Source organism: Alligator mississippiensis, chromosome 4, assembly GCF_030867095.1.
Source record: "Alligator mississippiensis isolate rAllMis1 chromosome 4, rAllMis1, whole genome shotgun sequence".
Taxonomy (NCBI): Eukaryota; Metazoa; Chordata; order Crocodylia; family Alligatoridae; genus Alligator; species Alligator mississippiensis.
The window spans coordinates 217,227,702-217,250,356 of record NC_081827.1 but is presented as its reverse complement, the minus strand read 5'-3'; the positions used below and the strand labels follow the sequence as shown (position 1 = coordinate 217,250,356).

At 40.8% G+C, this 22,655-nt stretch overlaps 1 protein-coding gene across 1 annotated transcript in view; it reads right to left on the bottom strand.

The window, feature by feature from the left end:
• Nucleotides 1–22,655, bottom strand: part of LOC102564050 (sodium channel protein type 2 subunit alpha) — a 153,829-nt gene that overhangs the window by 23,971 nt on the left and 107,203 nt on the right. The window contains exons 18-20 of the mRNA XM_059727328.1: nucleotides 12,369–12,489; nucleotides 10,619–10,773; nucleotides 9,101–9,274 (exon numbers count right to left, since the gene is read on the bottom strand). Coding sequence (XP_059583311.1) covers nucleotides 9,101–9,274; nucleotides 10,619–10,773; nucleotides 12,369–12,489 — 450 coding nt within the window. The remainder of the gene's footprint in view (nucleotides 1–9,100; nucleotides 9,275–10,618; nucleotides 10,774–12,368; nucleotides 12,490–22,655) is intronic.

Below are 22,655 nucleotides of genomic sequence, written 5' to 3'. Positions count from 1 at the left end.
AAGGAAGAATTCATTTTTACCAAAGGAGAGGCTTATTTTATTGCTATAATAGTTACATTTGTAAAGGAACTTCTGTACTTTTTAAACATAGTAGGAAAAAATCTTTCTATCACCTTTTCAGTAATAAGATAGAAGTTTATTATTTTTGTCATTACAAAGCAGATTTAGAAGTCATTATGGAGATTGGCTTTTTCCTGGGTGTTGGATATTTTTTGTATTTTTGCAACTGATTTAGTGACCCTAAATGTCAATGGTCTCAAATTGCAGCAGGAGAAATTTAGGTTGGGTATTAGGAAGAACTTTTTTTCAGTATCACAGTACTTAATCAGGATGATTAAGTATTGGAAAAGACTACCTAGAAAGGTTGCAGACTCTCCATTCTTATAAATATTCAAGAGCAGGTTAGACAGACAACTGCTCTGGTTTAGTCAGGGATGATCCTTTGTTGAGCTGGAGTTGGACTGGGGACCTCTTGAGGACCCTTCCAGCCCTATTATTCTATGCTTCTCTGGGGGAAAGTGGGAGAAGGAAGGAAGAGAGTGGGGCAGTGTCAAGCATTCCTCAACCCAAAGCTAGCAGATGTAGCAGGAAGGGATAGACCTATTGGGTATAAGTTTCAGGTGAGAAGTGGTAAAAGAGAAAGTAGAAGGAGGTTTGCTAAAAGGGAAGAAGAAGGAAGAGCTATATGGTGAAGGAGAAAGAACCAAAATGGTGTGAAGAAAAGGGAGTCTAGGCTAGTGGTGCTAAACCTTCTAGTTCTGCAGGCTGGATAAGTTGTGTGGAGTAGGTCTGCAGGTCAGATCTTATATGGGGTCAGTCTGTGGGTGTGATCTCATGCACTGGTCTGATCTCGCACACCAGATCCATCTGCACACCAGCCCAACCCTGAGCCCCACTGTGCACTGGCACAATCTAGTGCATGAATGATGTGTATCCCTGGAGGCTGGGGAGGCATGGTGACCGCCCGTAGGCAGCAGTGGCAGCAGTGGAGGTGCGGCAGCAGCGAGCAGGGACTGCCCACAGGCAGCTACGGTGATGCTGGCGGTGAGGGTGGGTTGAGCAGGGACCGCCTGCAGGCGGCCGCAGTAGTCTCAGTGGCGGGGGGGGGTGGTGAGCAGCCGGTGGTGAGCGGGGACTGCCCATAGCCACCGTTCGCACTGTCAGTGGCAGCAAGTGATGAATGGGGACCCCCCACAGCTGCTGGTGGCCATGTCAGCAGTGGGGGGGAGGGGCAACAACCACCCACAGAAGCCGGCAGCAGCTTTGGCAGTGGTCAATCTCGGAGGGGCATGTGCTCCCCATGCCCCTCTACATGTCACTTATGATCTAGTGCATAGGGCCATGTCATCTGGCTTGCAGGGCTCCCTACAAATCTGGAAATTTGGCAGCAGAGGGCTGCAATTAAAGCTGCAGATGACATTGCCTCATGGGATGGATCTGTTTTATGGGCCCAAGGTTAAGCACCATTAATCTAGGCTTTTAGCTCAGACTGAAGTGAAAACATGTATAAAACAGAGAACAGTGAAAGAAGCCCAGAGTTACCTAGAATCCACAGAGATAGGCAGAGATGACCAGAGGAGGGTGCAGGGCCCAAGGCAAATCAGCCTGTGTGGGGCCCCACCCTCGGATGCAAGGAAGCCAGCGGCAGATTCAGGAGTATGGGGTGAGGGGGGTGCTGAGCAGCCAGTCGTAAAGCTGGTGGCAGTGCGGAGGTGCTGCGGCTGCTCCGCTCGGCTCTGTGGGGCCCCCCAAAGCATGGGGCCCAGGGTGGTCATCCCGATTCGCCCCCATCTGCCCCAGGGATGGCCCTGGAGATAGGATATTCTTTCACTTTTATTGCTGAAAATTATTTAGAAGTCTAGAATCATTAAACTACGGTGACAGTTACTTGCTTTAAAGGAATGAATCTCAGGATTTTAAGTGCCCTCAATAGATTATTTTTGGTGTTTTACATTGTAAATCTCTGTAGCATACTGTTGCTCGCCTTTGGATACTTATGGTTGAGATATGTGCTCTGTGAATCATAAATCCAAGAAAGTACAAGCCAGGCCTCCCTTTACTTGTCTTTATGTGCCTCTAATCACAGTTCTTAGATAGTGAAAAATCAAGGACAGCTGGCATATGTAGGTGTAATATATAAAAATAGAAAAGATATCAATGAATTATATAATGCTAAAGCACTGGGATGGCACTTTTAAAGGAGTGGAATTAATTTAACTTTGCTACCATTTAGGTTTCTGATTTTGGAAATCCCACCCCTAGTGCATAGTAATGGTTAGACTGATTCGCACAGTATTGTTGTTGCTATAGATGTTCCAAAGGTATGAGAAATCAGATCTGTGATGTAATATCTTTTTTTTTTTGTGCCAACTTGTAGCATGGGAGAGATAAATGACAAGTATTTAGTTTTCAAGAAGCCTTGCAGCTTATTTTAATTTATAACAGTTTGTTTAATTCAACCTAATTATTATTAATGAATTTTCCCATGTAAAAAAGTGGACGGTTATCCCCTATGGAGCAAAGAGAAGTTAGCAAGAGAGATTTGAGAGGTAAGTTAAAAGGAGCCATAAAATAAGCATCTTTTTAAGTTCATGTATGTTGGTATCCAGTAAAGTTAGGAATTTTTGTTCCTGGCCCTGTCTCCTGAATACATAGCATTGGTTTCTTTGGAGGATAAAGACTGTGAGTTAAGAGACAGAATTGTTATCTTGTGAAAAATGTTCTCCTACTTTTTTAATTAATATTATAATAGTGGATGAATAATTCATAACATTCATCAGTAAATGAATTTCACTTCTTTCCATTTGCAAATTGTCCACAAATAGACTGTGATTTTTCTTTTTTTTTTCTAAATTGATCATATATTCTTTTATAGGTAAGTATTATTCTATAGTTTATTCATTTCAAGTATTCAAAATTTGCTTTCCTTAGACACCTAATTTTCCTGTTCTTGTATTCTATTTCCTGACTGTTTTAAGCCCAACTATTAGAATGAGGTTTTGTTCATAAACAGTCATGAATTTGAAATTCATACTTGGCAAGCATTTTGTAATATTATCTTAAAATTGCCTCTAATATAGGTTTCCTGCGTGGGAACATCACCTAATTTCTCTGTATATGGATTTCCAAACTGTGATGGGGTGATAATACTGCCTTTATTTTGCAATTTTTATGCCTATTTACACCAGAAGTTCTTCAGGATATGCTATTGTATTCACATAGGGCATTTACCACAGACCTGATCTTGATATAGGCCCCTGGGTCCATACTTTTTAGACCATTTCTGCTGGGAAGCTAATTTTGTTTGCAAGTTAATAAAAAGATTGCGAGCACAGCCAAAGTGAATTAATTTAAATATTTGAACAAATAAGCATAGAACATTTTTAGCTGTATTCACCTAGCTTTAGTTTTAATAACACATAAGCTGGTAGTATGACCTATCTTTTTATATAACATCTAGTAAGCTTCATTTTTTTTTCATTTAATTGCTCAAAGATTACCTCTTTTGGAATTTCAACCTGTGTGAGCAGTTTAGATGCTGAGATTTGGAAAGTTCAGCTCAATGTTTGTATTCAGATTACAGTTATACTAGCCAATTGCCCATCAAGAATAATGGGGGGGGGGAACGGAAGGGGACGGAGCCCTGTTCCCCCCCCATCCGAGCCTGCTCCCCACTTCCCTCCTGCTGCTTGGGGTCCAGGCCCACTCCCCCACCTCCACCACAGCGGCGGGGGGAGGGAAGAGGGGGGGAGGACAGGAACAGGCCCAGGCCTGATGCACGGAAGGACCTGCCCCAAGAGTGGGGAGAAGCCAGGCCGCCATGGCAGTGGGGGGAGCAGTGGGCCTAGACCAACCAGGCATTTGTCAGCCAATCAGAGTGTGAATTAAGTGTTATGGACAGACAGACAGATAGATTAAGGCTTTTATAATATTAGAATTGATGCACAACAGAATGCCTCAACAGACCACCCCCTTTCTCGACTCCTCATATAGCGCTATTTTGGTCAGGTCTTCTGTAACTATAACAGTGTCACACATAGAGAAATGTAATTTCTTAGCTAGGTTTGGGGATACATAGGTCTATGCTGGTCAAAAGCTTTGCAAAATGTCATTTCTTATTCTTCAATAATTTGGTCAGGAAGTCAAGCAGTTCACTTAAGTGAAAAGTTTATAGTGAGGCCTTTATAATGCAGAAAAGTGTGACCAGGAGGAAAAGAAAAACCCTAGTACTAGGAGAATGAAAAGTCCCTGTCAAAGTCTAATAGAGTCTATTCTTTTCCGCAGGGATGGACAGTAACTTAATAAGTTTATGTTCAAAGTGCTGTCTGGCAATTTTAAAGGGCGGGGCATGGCTGTTTAATAGCCTTAGGCACAGTAAGACATCTTTTTATCACATTGGATATAATATTTTGAAGAAGGTGAGTAGTTTAAATCTTGTCTGATTATTCTTCCTTCTATAAAATTAAGAAAGATGATGAAATGTAAAAGAATGTCTAAAATGTTCATCATTTTTATGTGAAGACAATATTCTGAGATTCTTTTCATACATAATACTAGCTCTAATTATGAAAAAGTATAAACATTTTACTGCCATGTTGGCCATGACTAACATGGAGCCAAATGGGAGGGCACAGCAGGATAGCCTGGCTGTATAGGTAGCCAGGCAGCTGAGACAAGGCTAGCTGCACAAATATAGGTTGGAAGAATAGGGCAGATTCCCAGGCAGCCATAGGACAAAGGCTGAAAGTGGTAGAGCTAAGCTGCAAACAGGAGGAGCAGACTGCCCATGAGGCCTAAACAGGAACACCTGTGCGGGACTAGGGGGTCACCTGACCCAAGTGGGCAGGGTTCTAGGGCATACAAATCCTGTATATAAGTCTGCCTGGCTTGATGCATTGCAGGGAAAAGAGCTCCTAGGAAATGCGGGCTGCAGGAGACACCCTGGTAGGCACAAAAACACCCTCAGAGTAGACAGGTAAGAGCCCAAAGGAAGGAGTGCTGGCTAAATGTTTGTTTTACCTGTACTGGTTTTAAAATGGTTGCTTGCCTTTTTGTTCTAGTTTAGACTGGCAGAACAGCTGTGGCTGTAAGGTGGGGGTGGGCAAAGTCTGGCCAATGGGCTGGATCGGGCCTGTGGCAGATTCCATTTCCCAGCAGCCCCTGCCCACATTGCTGTGGCTGGTTTCCATGGAAACCACAGTAGTGACAGTGCCATGAAAGTGCAAGGCCAGGGTTTCCATGGAGTTTGGCCCCAGTAACACTGGAAGGGCACGTGGCTGGGAAGGGAGCTGATCCAGGGCTGGGGCTAGGATCTTTCAGTGGCAACAGCATGGTCCAGAGCCAGGGCAGAGCTGTGATCCACTGTTAGCATACCCTGGATCTGGGAGGGGAAAAGGGAGTGCCCAGGGCATGCAGGCAGTGGATTGCAGCTCTGCTGTAGCTCTGGACCATGGTATCATCACTGCAAGATCCCAGCCCTGACCCCAGAACTGCTCCTTGCCCAGCCGTGTATCCTGCCAGTGCTGCTGGGGCCAGTCTCCTTGGAAACCCTGGCTTTGTGCTGTCATGGCACTGCTGCTACTGGGGTCTCCATGGAAACTGGTAGCAGTGATGCAAGCAGAGGCTTCTGGGACATGGAGTCTGGCTGCTAGCCGGATCTGCCATTTTGCCCACCCCTGCTATAAGGGGTGAAGAGGAGCCCACAGAAGTGCCTGAGGGGCATGCTAGTTTTGAGCTGAGGCTGACAGGGCCAAAAGGACATGATCTGAGACTGAGAGGGGGAAGACCAGTACCAGGGGGCCCACAGCTTGAGAAGGGTGAGACTAGGGCCATGGGTCCCAGAGCCAAAGAGGGGCAAGAGCAGGGCCAGGGCTCCAGAGCACAAGAAGGGTGAGAATGGGGCTAGGAGGCCCAGAGCCCAAGAGACCAGGGCCAGGGGACCCAGAGCCTGAGAGGTGGAAGACCAGGAGCAGGGAGCTCAGGTCCTGAGAAGGGCAAGATAGGGTCTGGAGCCCAGAACCTGAAGTCTGGCATAATGGGTCTTGGCTGAGAGGGGCCCAGCCAGAGAAAAGAGGCCAAAGCCAGGAAAGATGATGCTCAAAAAAGGTTTTGAATTCTGAGAGGGCCAAGCATTGTGGTGGGCCTGGGCTGCCCCTCTGCAAGGCATGGATGTGACTAGGAAGGCAGATGGAGACCATGAACACAGCTCTTAAAGTGCTTGGTGTCCTAAGGTACCAAAAGGGCCGGAAGGGCCACAATGGATTGTTTGAAGATAAATTGGCAGTGATTAGATTCACTCTGGGCTCTTTTTTTTTTTTTTGAACAACATCATGGTGTGGCAGAAGAGCAATAGGATAGGGCACCCTGAGGGATTAGAGTGAGTAGGAGGTGCCACAGCACCATTGGGCATGGGTCCTGGGACACTATGATCTTGTAAATAACGCCCCCCCCCCCCCATGTAATCTTTCATTATTCAGGAGAGAAGTTTCAATATTAGTTATAGTTCATCTGAAGGAATGCAAGTTAGTTAATTTCAAATACTCCTGGAAGGAAATTATTGTACTGACCATTGGATGATATACTGTTGCTGGTATAGGAGTAGACCTAGACCGTACAGATATGTTACCTCTTCCAGATTAAATTTTTTTTTTCTTCTGAGACTCATGAGTCTCACTTACTTATAGCACATTTTTACAGAGATTGGACAACCATACCAGAATTTTGTACATTTAGTGAAAAGATATAATAGTTTGATGCTAAAACCAGTAAACATCTTTGCCAGAAAATGCTCCTTCTCAATTCCACACACAACATAACTTTCACCATGACTCTCTGGTGAACCAATTCATATAATGGGTGAAGGAAGGAGATTAAAATATTCTCGGAGCCACAGGCAACTGGTGGAGGAGCACGGGGGGTGGGGCACATGGCCCACCTGAGATTGGCCCCAGAAAGTGCTGGGGGGCCTGTTGATGCACCCCAACTCAGCACCTCTAAGGATAGGGCCAGGTGCAGAGCAGATCCCCACCAGCCTGATATATGGCCGGGAACCATACTGCTTCTGTACCCAGCCCTGCCCTCCCTGACAGTGGTCTGGAGCCCAAAGCGTCAAAGAGTGCTCCAGCCAACCAGAGCGCTGGCCCATCTCCCTCCTCTATACACCCCCTCCCTCTCCTCTATCTTTAAAGAATGTGCTCTGATCTCCCTACAAAGGTGCTGTTCCTGCTGCTGGGAGAGAGGTAAACTTGGGGCTCTTGCTGGGAGGGACAGGGGCCTAGTGGTGTGCTGTGCCCCCCCCACCTGGCCCTGAAGCAGTTTTTTTTGCCATGTGGGCCAGTAGTGTTGGGGGTGGGCACTAAACTGTGTTGTGTAAATACTCAATAAATACTCAGTTTATTGTCACAGAAGTATAGGAGTGGATATGGGGCTTTTGGCCTGCCCCTGGGCCCACCTACAAATTGTGCCCTCCAGACTCAGGAGGCACCAGTCACCTGGGAGCAAAAGCAGTTTTGGTCCTTTTTGGCAATGCCTAGATTTCATATAAAATATATCACAGCTGGGAAAACTGCCAAGTCATAGCTGACTTTAATGTTCCAAATTGTTAACCAACTTACAAATCCAAACTATGCTAACTTTATTTCCTATAAGTGACTGCCTTTCTTATGGCTTTACTGGAAATAGTAACATAATATGGGATAGTCATTTGGGGACAAGCCTTCAAAACTTTGATAGCACTTGTAACAAACATTGGGAAAAGAGTGAATTGCACCTTTAAAGTTTTGACTGGCCAGACTGGGCTATATAAATCCAGCTCCAGAGAGAGCAAGGAAGTCAGGCTTGCTGGGGAAGGGATCCCTGCTACAAGCTGCAGAAGCTGGATGTGAGGCTGGGACTGAGTAGGCACAGGAATGGGAAAAAGCCTGGGGTGGGCCTTCAGAGAAGGCAACCGGAAGAGAGGTAAGTTTGGTTTGTTTAGATTTTGGGCAAAAGCTTCTGGTCACAGGTGCCCATGCCATGAGCCATGAGTGGCTGGATGGGGAGTGGGGAGGCTGCTGCAGGTGCTCTTAGCAAGTATATTGTCTGTTAATTATTGCAGGCTCATGGGGCTAGAGGGCCTGGTGGACTGTTGATGGAGCAGGAGGGTTCAGTGGAGTTCATGGAGGTTGAGGTAATCAAGCAAGCTGATTGAGGGGCATCAGCTCTAGGAATAGTTGGTGGGCTAAGCAAGCCCTGAGAAACACAGAGAGAGCGTGGTTGGACACTGAGCCCAAGGGGCTGATTGTGTGGATATACTTGTAAGACTGGCAGTGGACTGGGCTGGGCCCACTAACACTAAACAACATTTGGTCCTGAGTGGCCCTATGATGTGAACCAGCCAGAGGTACCTAAGGTGGGCCTATAACTAAACTAAGGGCCTATTCATTAATTATCAAACATCAAGGGATGGTAGGTGAGAATTGACCAGGTCACCAAGATGTTGGGAGGGCAGGGAGGTGAGGACTGACTGCCAAGGTGGAGCTGACCACCTCAGGACATCTGGTGCTAGACTAGGGACCGTAATAAGACTGAATTTTAAAAGTGCATACACACATTGCGGAAGTAGGATTTTTCAAGTTGCCTTAAATTTGATATTCTGATTTAGGATTTCTAGAATATTTCACTTTGTATTAGGTGTTCTCTTCTCTACATTATTAGATAATGACACACTATCAGTAATGTTGAATTATTGTACTATTTTGTTGTAATATTTGTTAAAGTATAATGTTTATTAGACCATGTATTACACCCTCTGGCATGTCACACTGCATTGTCTGGAGTGCTTCCTGAACTTGAAGCAACATAACTCCATCCATGTGGCACTACAGGCAGCTAATTAGGCAGCTTAATTGGCTGTGTCAACTCAGCAGTGCTAGCACTCTGAAGTGCCACACAGACACAGCAACTTGGCTTCCCGTTTAGGAGGTAGCACACATGGAGCCGCGGTTGCTGGGCACAGCAGACTTACAGTGTAAAAATGGTATTACAGTGCTGTGTAGCGCTAATGAACTTTATAACTTCTTTGACATGGGAAAACAACCCAAAAAAGATTGTATGTACTTACATCAACAATCAAGAAATCCAGCCAGCACCAGGCATTAGTGAAATATATTTGAAAGCCGTATGCTACCCATTTTAGAAGCATTTCCAGAATGAAGATGTATGTGAAAACCTTGTCAGCATATTCCAGCATGGTTTTGATAGTCTTGCGCTGTTCAATATATATGTCTTCAAAAGCCTATGCATATAAAAGTATCAAATATTCACAATGCTTTCCAATTCAGAAAGGTAAATCAGATGAATTATTTCACTTATTTACTGTTTCTACTGGTTACTATATTACTTATTACTACATTAATAAATAAATTAATGAGTTTCTATCAATATTTTAGTAAGAGGCTTTCATTGAAAATTCCTCCTGTGTTTTAAACTTGTTCCAAAAATATATATTTTCTTAGAGGGAGCTAGGGAGAGACATTTAATTTACTGCACCATTTAAATCAAACTTTTTTTTTATAAGCATAACCAAGGAAGAAGGCAATGTGACTAGGCAAATATTTTTATATTAAACATTAAGAGCAAACTTGCTCAATAATAATTTCTCAGAAAGCATACTTTCCATTCTGATAGTATAGCAAGTGTCTAGCTTGTGTAATCTGAAGTTGAATAGTGCTTCGTAGTAAGGATCTTTCTGGAGAACCAAATAAGAACTATTATATTTTAAATGCTCCAAAACATTGTCTCCTCCCCTTCTCACCCCCTCTCCAAAAAAAAAAAAAAAAAAAAGGCATGATATTCCAAATACACAAAACAGAAATAAAGAAAAGATGAACATGACAAGAATGACTGAAAAAGAACCCCAAGATTGGAAGAATTTACCTGAGAAATGGAAATTACCCCAACAATCTACTCAGTCTACAGAAATAATTTTTACAAGGGCCAACAAGAGCTTCTTTAGCATACAAAAAATCTTACTATATTTTCAGTACCTGGGTAGTTACAGAAAGTACATTTATCCAGGGCTCATATACTTGGTATTGTTACATTTACTATATCACCCATCCCTATTAAAATACAAACAAGTTCAAATGTGGTGATTTTTGCATTGGAGGCATTTGCATGAAAATTGTCTTTGCCTTCCACCTTTATGGATTTGCACCATACATAATTTAATTTTTAATTCCAAGTTCAAAGCCTGAAGTGAAATTCACAAAGCATTTACATTTCCCATTTTCATATAATACCACTGACTGCATAGGCTTGTAATTTTTTAATCTGTATTCATACAGCAACAACTGTCTAGTGTTCAGGTCCAGTGTCTGATTTTCCAGTAGCTGGTACAAGTAAAATGCCCAAATTCTTTAAAAAGTGGAATAACTAGAGGTGGGTGAACCGATCACCAGCCTTAAGCATTGATTAAAAAGTTGTACCAGTAGTGGCAGCAGCCTGTGGTAGTGGAGTTAAGCAAGACTGCAGCACTTAGCACCACCATGTCTTACTCCCATCCTTCCCTGGGTGCCAAAATTCTCAGTTATACTCTAACTTTAATTCACAATCCAATTTTCTTACTTAGTTCACTTACCAGAGCGCCACTGCTCAGAAGAATCATGAAGACAATGAATGTCTCAAACCAGTTGTGTTCAACTATGCTGTAGCATGTTTTCCTAAGATTCCACCATATTTTCCCTTTGCCATCTTCTATACTTACTTGACAACATGGGAACTTCTTCACGCAACCTGTAAATGTGATATTAGATTATTAAAACTTATAATCAAATAGTAACTTATTTTGAAGTAGTCTGTCACTGACAGCAAATTCATTATTTTCTTGGTTTTCTAGCCATTCACACTTAAAGGATACTTTTAAAATCTGACACTAGAATCCCATATTTAGTTACAGGGTACTGGATAGCTGATTTTGAATAGTAAATATGTTTTTAAAATATCTGAGTCAATCCATTGTTGCATGTACAATTAAGATTGAAATTGTTTTTTTTAATATGTTTATATTAGTCACAACTATTTTGAGCTATGTGCAAAAGCCACTTGTATGCAAGGCTTAGTCCGCAATTCTGCTTGCTCATGGAGTTCAAAAGAAATTATGTCACTCCAAATTTCAAGGTCCCTCCTAAGAGACTTCAGAACACATTAATTTTTGGAACAGAAAAGTTAATTTAAGAACCCTAATTCTAAGAGGTAATGCTGTGCAAAGCTTTGGTCCCTGATTCAATTTGGCCCAGTTTGGTGCCCAAATCTCTGAATCCAAATCAAATCAGAGGACACTTTAATCTCTCCAAATTGAATTGGAACCCTCCAAATTGATTCAGAGAAATTCAGAAAAATTTGAAGATTTGGACATAGACACAGCGTTAAATGTTTTTTCTATATACCTCTAGGTAGTAGGCGGCTTGCGAATGCTGAGATGCTGGGGTGCATGGAGTGTTCCACAGGAGCTCAGGGAGCTCCCCAGCGCACTTGGCAGCAGACCCAGCACTTCCAGGTCTTCCAGGGAGTGCACCGAGGGGCCCTCTCACACCATCTCCAGCTTGGCAACTGGTGCCTCCTGGGTCTGGAGGTGGCACCTGGAGTCCCTCTGTGGCTGATTGCTGAGCCAGTGGGCCTTGGGCGTGGGCTCTGCTTGCTTCCTGGTGGACCTGGAAGTGGACCAGAAGTACTTCCAGTCCACTTCCGGGTTCACCGCCAAGCACATGGAGGGCCTCCCTCCACTCCTGTGGGATGCTCCACCCGCCCTAGCATTGCAGCATTCACAAGCTATGCTGGTGCTTCGAGGTATGTAGAAAAAACATTTAAAGCTGTGTCTGTGTCCAAATCACTGATTCTCTGAATCATCATCGAATGTTCAGATTCGGATTTGGCCGAATCAAATCAGAGACAGTGATCTGAATCAAATCACAGTCCCTGATTTGGGCTCTATCCAAATCCAAATCGAATAGGGCCAGCTTTGCGCACCCCTACTGAGAGGTATCCTGTTATTGGATGGGATGGAAAAGAGCCAGGTGCCGAAGAATGTTTACTTTAACGTCTTATGACTATTAATTTGAGTTGGAGCTACTTCTATTGGCTGTTGAAGTAAAAAGGCAGATGGAGTTTGAAAATTAACAGGGCACCTTCATAGCCTGGGCAATGCCAACTGCTATACTGCTGGTGGCAGCAGTGACTACTTTAGCATCTTTCCCCTTCCCTCCAAAGATGGTACCTGAGACTGCTGCCTTTGTCCTCCTCCCTTGCTTATGCTCTTGGTAGACACTGTCTGTATGACTCAAGCTGCTGTTGACTAATTTATATCTTTAGTCAATATGGTGTGCTGTTACCTTCTGTAAAACAGGCTTCTGGTTCCAGAGATTCTTCAGGTTCAATCTCAGCTTGTTCACCCTCTCCAGGAGGGGCAATATCAACTGTACTGCCTTCAGATGAGCTGGATGCATTTAGTTTCTGCAAATAAAATCCCACAAAACACACTTTTTTTTCTCTCATGAAATACTGTATTCATAGAAACTACTGAAATATGACAGTCTCTAACTTTTAAATAAAAATATTAGTAAATACGTAGTGACATTCTGCACTGTAAGTGAAATTTTAGCATTAAAATGTACATGTTCTGGTTTCATGTTCCAGAAAGGAAAAGAGACGAAGAGTGACAAACAGTTTGACCACTAACCTGCTTCATACATAAGAATTCTGAAACAAAGATTCAGTAACAATAAGGTCAGGTGCATACCCCATACTGTTGAGTTATTTAATTCTCTCTGTTGCATTGGATTACACAGCGAATGCCACTTAATTTTTCTAGCACAGTAACGAAGTTAACAGAAATGTGTATGTTATTTCACATCTGCTACAGAAGATGTTTTCTCAAAACAATATATGGATTGAAACATTGTAAAGTCAGTGGCTATCCTCATAAAAATACACAGCACCAGGTGCTCATAACTATATCAGATGAGAGGATCAGCATATTAACTTTAGAACATGCATTGTTTTGCATTCTTTTCCATTATGCATAATATTACTTTTATAGGTAGTCAAATCCAGTAGTCTTTTTAATCAGACAAAACTCTTAGAAATGTCAGTGGGAGTTTTTCAGTCCTTACTCCTTAACTCAGGTGAGACTGATTTGATGCTACTCAAATGATAGGACATATTTCCACAGACCATAATAGACTATAGTTAAGGCTGATAGTCTATTGGCAGTTTAGAGCTATTTATTATTTTGGCATGCTTGTTTACTTTTTAAATATGCAAATAAAATATTTTTCAAATGGTAGATGCATTTGTTTTTCAAAACAACTAACATGAAAGTTAGTCGCAAAGTTTCTAACATGTTTTTAATTGTCAATATTATTCCTTTGCTGCTTGAATTTGTTTGGAATTAATTTTCATTTGCACTTAAATAAGAGTTCTAATCAATTCTACAACATTAAAGAAAGCAGTTCAGTAAAACATTTCATTGTATACCATGCAGAAATATACATAGTATCATAGTAACTTAAATTCCAGTATTGGTAATAAACTGTTAACATGATTGAGGTAGAATTATAATGTAAAACTTTTGGAAAAGCAGCATACACTGTTACAAATTTACAGAAAGATTTATGTTAGTACAAGCATGTATATGGAATTAAAACTGACTGAGGAAACCACTTATGAGCATTATTTAGAGAATTTTTATTCTGTATTATATCAGAATACAGAAAAATTTAGAGGTTCTATTTAATAAGGAAATGTTAGTGTATTTCTTCATCAATAAGTAATAATCCTATCCAAAGTACTTTGAGGCTGACAGGACAGATTCTTAGGTGGCATATTGGGACAACTTTCTTGATTGAGAATGCAAGGGAGCATCACATTCTGCTAAATTACATGGATTTACAGCATCCCAAGGATTTAACCTGATATTTTATCAGCCTAGGATATGAGTAATAGTGAATCAACAGGCAGTATTCTCAATTTGGTATCAGAAATATTAAAATGAATAAAATTATAACTAAAATGATCAATCAAATGTCATTATGAGATCTTGAGATCATCGTTGTGAGCACAAATGCAGGAAATCCTGAGGAAATTAGTAGGAGTGCCAAGATTTGCAAGGAAGGCTTCCAAAAAAGCCAGTGTCTGTACATGAGTTCTAACTTGTTGCAACAATCTGTTTCACTATAACCCTTGATACGTTACATTATTTCATTATGATTTTTTAAAAATAATTTTGGGTTTTGCATTTTTTAAAAAGATGTTCTGAAGACCAGTGTTTCTATTGATTTTAGGCATCATGTTACAAAGTGCCAAGTATTGTTGTCTTTCTGTTAAGTTAGGAGAGAGCCTACAAGTTAGGGATCTCAATTATTTGGAAACAAATAGCCAAGTAATTTATAAAATAAGTAATTTAGAAGTCATTGATTTTCAAGGTAGGAAATGTTGATCCTGTATTAATATTCGTACTTCTGTTATCCAAATTACATTAATTTAAAAATTCCATGTGGAAGACATTGACACAGCAGAATGGCAGCTGGTCAATGTTCTACTACTGGCCACATTATTTCTGGTTGGAAGACGAGATTATGTGGTTTGAGCCAAAGGGACCTGTTTGAAAAGAAGTAGAGTTTTAAAAGAAGTAGAGGAAAATGTATTTATTGTTTTCAAATGACAGGTGAAGCGAGATACAAAAATAATTTTGTATCAGTGGATAAAAATAAATTATTGAAGAGGCATCTTGGCTTGCATAATATGCTCTGCAGTACAGGCAACCGCCACTTAATGCGGTTTCACTTAGTGCTATTTTGCTATAGCACTCATTTAAAATGAATACCTGATTTCACTTAGCGCTGAGCCAGTTTCATTATAGCTCTTAGCGGGGTAGCAGGAGCGGGGACCCGGGTTGGCACACAATGCCAGAGCGGCTGGTGGATGGGGGAATGGAGAGAAGTGGCAGCCGTGAGAAGCAGTGGGGGGGGCAGGTGTTAGTGTGAGGTCGGTGGGGACCTAGGGTGGAGTGGCAGAAGTGCAGGGCTGGCACATGTGGGCTGGCACCTGTGGCCAGAGAAACCAGCAGGCAGGCAGAGGGGTGGCAAAAGGAGGTGGTGGTGAGAAGTTGCAGCAAGAAGTGGTGGTAACTAATTATGTCTATTGAAATTAATTCATTATGGGGAAATGGGTTTCGCTTAGCGCAGTTCCACTTAACACCCAGTTTTTCCAGAACCAATTAAGAGCGTTAAGTAATTCCTTGCCTGTAATACACAATAACTCTTGACAGGGGTATTTTCACGTCTTTCTTTAGTGACCATAAACATGTTTTAAAATACATCTAGTTCTTTCATGTTATTAAACATTATCCCATAGGGAGAATAAACTGGTAGATAAGAAATAATGTGATGTTATTGTAGATTATGTGGACTGTGTTTGTCTAATCATCAGGTGTAGATGAACAATTTCTATCCCCCATCAGCCCCCCCAGATCAAGTGATTTAACATTTTTGGTATATTTATAACTATTTCTGTGATTGCTAATAGAAATTTGTGGGGTTAAGTTTCGATATTTAGCTTTCACAAATACAACATTTCAGTAAATTAAACTCAGCTCTGTTGCATACTGATAATAACCAGTCATGGCATAACTATGAATGTAGTGAAATTAAAAAACACAAACACTGCAAGGTGTCTCTTGTGGCAAATAGACTAATCTAAAAACATACACACACACATGGCTATATTTTGGAAACCATGTATGCATCATATATCCTTTAGCATTCCAGCATTCCTCATGTGCTTTCTCTTGGTCACAGAAGCTTTAATAACACATTGAGTGTGATGTATTCATATGTCTCCTTCATTAAATTGATTTTGAAAAATTAATATATTCAATAATTATGTCAATATTGTCTCTATTTTAAAAAAATAATAACTAATTTTCAATAACAAAACATATTCTAAAGACCACAAGTAACAAATATTGAAAGTATATGTGCATTAGAACTGAGAGATCAATATTAATGTCTTGTAATTACTAGACAAATATATATGAAACGTGAGGGAAATATAAACTGTATTTTATAGAAGTATTTCACACTTTTGCTTTCACCAGTCCATTTTGGCCATTATCTACAGAGCAAAGTGCTGAAGTAATGGAAGAAAATTGACAATTACTAGCACAAAATTACCTATAGTAGGAAAAAGAAAAGAAAAAGCCATTCTTTTAGAGCAAAAAATAAAAATTGTGAACTTCTTTTATATTTATTTACTATAATAAGACTTAACTTCTTCCTGTCATTGGAACCATGCTCTGTTCCTTAATTAACTGACAATTTAGTATTATTAGATAATCTGATACATTTAAATTAGGCAGATTAGGAATCATTTAGAGACTGATTCAGCACCACTGAACTCAATAAAATAGACCTAAAGGGTAATAGGATAAAAGATCACAACAATAATCAATTTTAATACTTCTAATGACTGCCAGTTCAGTGAAGCCAATTCTTTGATCATTTCTGCCTCGTATAGGCCTGTCTCCATTAGTCCTGTCACAATAATCATTAAATAGCAAATATTAGAACTGCAGTATATGTTTAGTAATATAACAAAGGTGGCAACTCCTCTGTTCTTTGTTTATTTTTCAGGTAATCTCAAATAATCACAAATTAAAAAAAAAAATGAAGTAAATGAGAATTACTTCCTCTACCCCTCAAATTAAAAAATAAACCTTGAAGTTTAGAGATGGAGGCATTAATGCTGGTACTTTTTCTAGGAGTAAAACTACTAAATTAAAAGGACATTCAAAATACACAGTCATTCTTTGTCAAACTTTTCCTTTTATGTCATAAGTAGGATTATCACACCCTAAAACATTCCATTCCCTGTAGATACTCATTTGCACCTGTAGAGATGATGATGTCTTGTTATCTACAGGGTTACATTTGAAAACATTTGCTTATGATGTAGCATTCTCAAGGCCTGAATCAGCAAACCAGCATGCTTGATTGAGCAGAAGCCTGAGCGTTATTGTGGGGAAAAACACGCACACAAAAGTAATCAAAGAAAAAACTACTTTTATGGGCTTATATTGGTTATTTTTTAGAAGAATATTATTGGTATAGTATATACTATTGTACAGGATGTAAAAAAGAAGTTTAAGCAGTACTGCTTACGAATATTTGAGTACCTCATTTGTATGCATGTAGAGTTGAACCTATATGCTGGGAAGTAGTGCATCTCTTAATTTTAACAGTTTAAATAATCAAATAAGCCTTGACCATCAGCAGGTTAATGTGCCCATTTCCATTAGAATGCATTCACATAGGACCCAGTCTTGCTCCCATTTAACTCTCCTCTAGATTTCAATGGGAACAGGAGCAGGTGGCAATATTTTTAAGCTTTACAGACTGCTTCGTGATTCAGGTGACAATAACATAAAGAAAGGGATTCAGCCATTACAAATTGCCTTTAGTAATCCAGCCATTAGTTTTAGACTTAGAATTTTGATAGTTATGAATTGCTGTATAATTGAGAGACAAAACATGAGATAAATAAAAGGATTTACCCATTCCAAATTGTCTCAAAGCCTACTATAAATCTCAAACCTTGTAAGAGCTAATTTCTGTATATGCTAAGAAAATAACCTGTCTGCTTCCTTTAAAGCTTTATTCTGAGCTTTTGATTTAGCTCAAGCATATCTACATTATATTTATATTATGTTTATATACTACATTATAGTTATCCTATGAAACTATACAGTACTTTGTTTTTTTTAGCATACAAGAGGTGGTGAACCTGGTTTAAATTGCTGACTATTTACATGTCATTAAAAAATAGTAGATATTAGATGCCACCTAAACTATGCCTGATAAAGGGTGTTTGTGCCCGAAAGTTTGCAATTAAAGATTTATTTATTTTTTTTAAACTTGTTGGTCTAATAAAAGATATCATCTCTACTATGAGTTCTGATTGCCTTTTCCTGTAGACCAATACAGGTACAACCTGAATACCTGACACATGGAAGATATAGAATTTTAGCCGATATTTAAAAAATGTAATCTTCATATTTTCCCAAGTAGGAAGCAGCTGTGACCACCTGAAACCTGAGATGCTGCTCCTGCCTCTGTTTTAAGGTAATTTGCATCATCACAGATCCTCACAGGAGGTGAGAAGCTTCATACCAGCTATGAACTGACCGCCAAGAGTTTTTCATCTATTGACTCCTCTGTGAAATCCTATGAAATATGAACTTTCATTTCTACCCAGGAGATCTTTTATAATCTTTTCTCAAAAGCCTGATGAAGGGAGTTTGTGCCCCCAAACTTGCAATTAAAGAATTGTTTTTTGCAAAAATCTTGTTGGTGTAATAAAAGGTATCATCTCTACTACAAGTCCTGATTACCTAAACCATAAATTATTTCAAATCAATTATACCTTCTATGAGGTTAAGTTTTATTAGGAAAGACAATGAGGTGCATGACCTAAATGATAGGCAGGCAAGGTTCTTTGGGTAAATTGGGCATCTTTTATTAGACCAACTCAAATAGTTGGAAAAATTTTTCTTTGCAAGCTTTTGGTACAATTATCCTTCATCAATGAGAGGTCGGGTAATTGTACCCGAAAGCCTCCAAAGAATTTTTCCAGTTATTTGAGATGGTCTAATAAAAGATATCTGATTTACCCAAAGAGCCATGTCTGCCTATGTCCTTAGAGTGACCAACAGAGCTACAACCTACACTTCTGACCTAAATGATGGCATTTTGCATTTAAAGACACACAGTGTAGTACTGCCTTCTTGGCACAGAATAGACCTTAAGAGGAAATGGTTGTTTTTTACAGCACAGCTATCTTCATATTTAAAAAGGAAGACCACTTGCATGAAACATTCAACTAAAATTGGTTCATATAGGCAGATACTTTGAAGTCAATGGGGTTACTCCTAGTTATAATGGTTTGACCCTCAGTATCTAGTAGGGGTGTGCAAAGCGGGTCCTATTCAGTTCGGATTCAGATTTAGTCCGAATCAGGGACAGTGATTTGATGTATTGATTCAGATCACTGTGCCTGATTCAGTTCAGCTGAATCTGAATGAAGATTTGATGCTGATTTGGAGAAGCAGTGTTTCGGATACAGACACAGCTTTAAAAGTTTTTTCTACATACCTTGAGGTACCAGCACAGTTTGTGATTGCTGAGATGCTGGGGCGCATGGAGTGTCCCACAGGAGCACGGGGGGGGGGGGGGGAGTAGGGGACCCTCCACGTCCTTGGCAGCGAACCCAGAAGTGGACCAGAAGTATTTTCAGTCCACTTCTGGGTCTGCTGGGGCACTCCCCCCCACCTCCCTGGCTTGGCAATCAGCTGCAGGGAGACCCCAGGTGCCCTGCTCCCAGACCCAGGAGGCACCAGTCACTGAGCCAGGGAGGCACAGGGGCACAGGGTCCCCATCATACTCCCCAGGGGACCTGGAAGTGCTTCTGGTCCACTTCTGGGTCTGCTACTGAGCGCGCTGGGGAGCTCCCCGTGCTCCTGTGTGATGCCCCATGCACCCCAGCATTGCAGCACTCATGAGCCCCTGCTACCTAGAGGTATGCAGAAAAACATTTAAAGCAATTTCTATGTCCTAACCTCCAAATCCTTCCTAATCTCTCTGAATCGATTCAGAGGGTTGTGATTCGATTCAAAGAGATTAAAAGGTTCTCTGATTTGATTCAGAGATTCAGCCACCAAATTGGGCTGAATCTCTGTCGATTCAAATCAGGGACTTAAGCTTCGCACAGCCCTAGTATCCAGAAGTACAACTGTAACCACTGGGCATGTCTACATGAGACACATTTATTGCACAGCATATTAATTTCCTGTACAGTAAAGCATCACCGTCTACTTGTGTATGGCAATTAGGGTGCAGTACACTGATTTACTGCATTGCTAGATAGTCCCATCAGATACAAGTGGTATCTGGCAGCATAGTAAATTACTGCGCATAAACGCACATGTAGACGGTGATGTCAGAATTAGTTTACTCCATCTTAAATTGAGCTGGAGTATATTCAATTGCATTAATTGCATATGTAGATGCATCCAATGTCACTACAATCAATGTCCTTAATTTGCTACCATCATGTCAAATTTTACTCTGAGTCCCACTGGTATAAATCCACGCTTCTCTAATGGCAGTAAAATTGCTCCAGATGCATACTGTTGTAGCTCAGAGTGGAAATGGATGTATAACTTTTTTAATGTTCCATTTTTTGCATTATATCTAGTATTCCTGGGCAGTGAAGGTCCTGTCACTTACTCCATTGTATAATTTTGTTAGAAGTTATGTTAGCTGCTCCATATTCAATGATTTACACTGAGTAATGTGAATTCAAGACTTCAGTCATAGATGTGAGTATTACCAGGTATGAATCCCACTTTAAATTCATTTCATAGAGGAAATTTCCAGTACTCCATATTTTTAAAAAAACATTGTTTTGTATATCATTTTCAAAACTATTATAAAATTACGTGACCTGCTTCAATATATTAATGAAAAGTCAAGATATGTGGTGTCCAAATGAAGACAAAATATGGCTGGTAATATTTGCATTACATTCTGATCAACGTATAGGCTGTTCAAATTTAAATGCATGTAAATTTGCAGCAAATGAGATTCATTAAAATGTTCAAATTAGTATTAAATAAGGAACTCTAAAGGAACAGTAAACATTACACAAAAGCATCTTCATGTCCTTTATCAACACAATACATTTATAAGGGCTGAATCAAAAAGGGTTGTTTTTATATTATTTAAAAACTATGCATGCTCCCTTTTTTCCTTTGACTTTTTTAAAGTTGAACATTCCTGTAATTTTATGATCCATAATTCAAAACCTATTGAGCATGCAGTTAATTATTAAAGTACTTTATAAAGAAGTATCAAGAAAAGTCATAAGCAGAGTCAAATGTATGTTTGGGTTGCCAATCTTGCCTGACCATGCTGTGATGTGAGTCATGTGACTCAGCAGAGAGCAGCTGTGCATGTTTCTACCATCTTGCAATGGCTAGGGAAGGAACATAGCTGAGTAGCATGCAGGCCAATCAATATCCATTAAAAAGTGATTATATACGTATAACTTGCTTAGGTAACCTGTGTAAAAATGGTGATATGTTGCTCTACCTCGTTAAAAATCACCAGAGCTGCATTCTTGATTGCTCCAGCTTGGTTTTACCCCTGTGAGAAGTAAGAATGGTAGGCAATGAAGTTCAATATACAGTATCTCTAGTTTCTTCTTTTTGGAACTCTAATTCAAACATAGCTTCAAAACAGTTAAAGTATATTTGCTAATTATTTTATTACCCACTGGCAAAAAGGGCAATACATACAGGCTGATTAGAGAGGTCAACAAACATGCCTAAAGCTTTACTACAAGTTTATACCTATCTCACTCACAGTAATACAAAATGCAGGAACTGATCTAATAATTGTACTAGTAATTGTGGTTCACAATTAAGAAATACAAATAAATAATTGCATAATGATATGGCTAGCATCAGAAGAGTCGAGTATGTTGGGCCTGAGGTCCCTGCCCCCCCCCCCCCCCCCAGGAAGAGGCCTGTCTCCTGAAATACATAAATCTTTCCATATGCCCATCATCTTAACCCTCCCCCGCCACACTTCACCCCAGCAAAAATAAAAGTCGGCATCTATGACTAGTATAGATTGTGAAAGTTTTCCAGTGTTTATTAAGTATATGGTAGCTGTTATCAAATAAATATAATAAGCATTATTTAAGCATATAGGACAGAATGTTTCTCCTATGTTTTCCATGTAAATGAAAACATAGGAGAAACATGATCTATTCTTCATTTAATTGACCATGTGCACATTTTCTCTTACTTGAAAAACTGGATGCATATAGTCAGGGCTGTCCCTAGGGTGGGTGAATTGGGGCAACCACCCTGGGCCCATGCTTTGGGGGGCCCTGTGGAGCCGGGCAGAGCAACTGCGGTACCTCTGTGCAGCTGCCAACTTCACATCTGGCCACTCAGCACCCCCCGACCACCAAATCCATTGCCTCTGGCTGCTCAGCACTCCCGCCACACTTTCTCCAGTTGTTAATGATTTATTATATATAAGGCCTTGGTGACCCTGCAGGAGATGGAAGGGGAGGAGGAAACCCTTGGGCAGGAAGAAACACCACATTCTTCACACTCCGAACAGGTCAAGAGATCCAAGAGGACCCAGAGGAGGAGGCGACGAGTGCTCGTCATAGGCGACTCCATCCTGAGAAATACAGAAGGGCCCATCTGTCGCCAGGACCCCTCAGCACGAGAGGTATACTGCCTCCATGGAGCAAAGATTCGGGATGTGACAGAGGTAATCCAGGCCAGGATTAAGCCCACTGATTACTACCCCATGGTCCTAGTCCATGTGGGTACTAATGATGCGGCCAGGAGAACCCCCTATCACCTGATGGCGGACTACAGTGCTCTGGGCGGCGTGCTGAAGGAGTTCGGTGCACAGGTGGTATTCTCTTCCATCCTACCAGCGAATGGACGCAGAAGACGGCATGAGAACTGCATCCGAGAAACCAACTGGTGGCTTCGGCAGTGGTGTCTCGAGGCAGGCTTCGCCTTCCTGGACAACGAC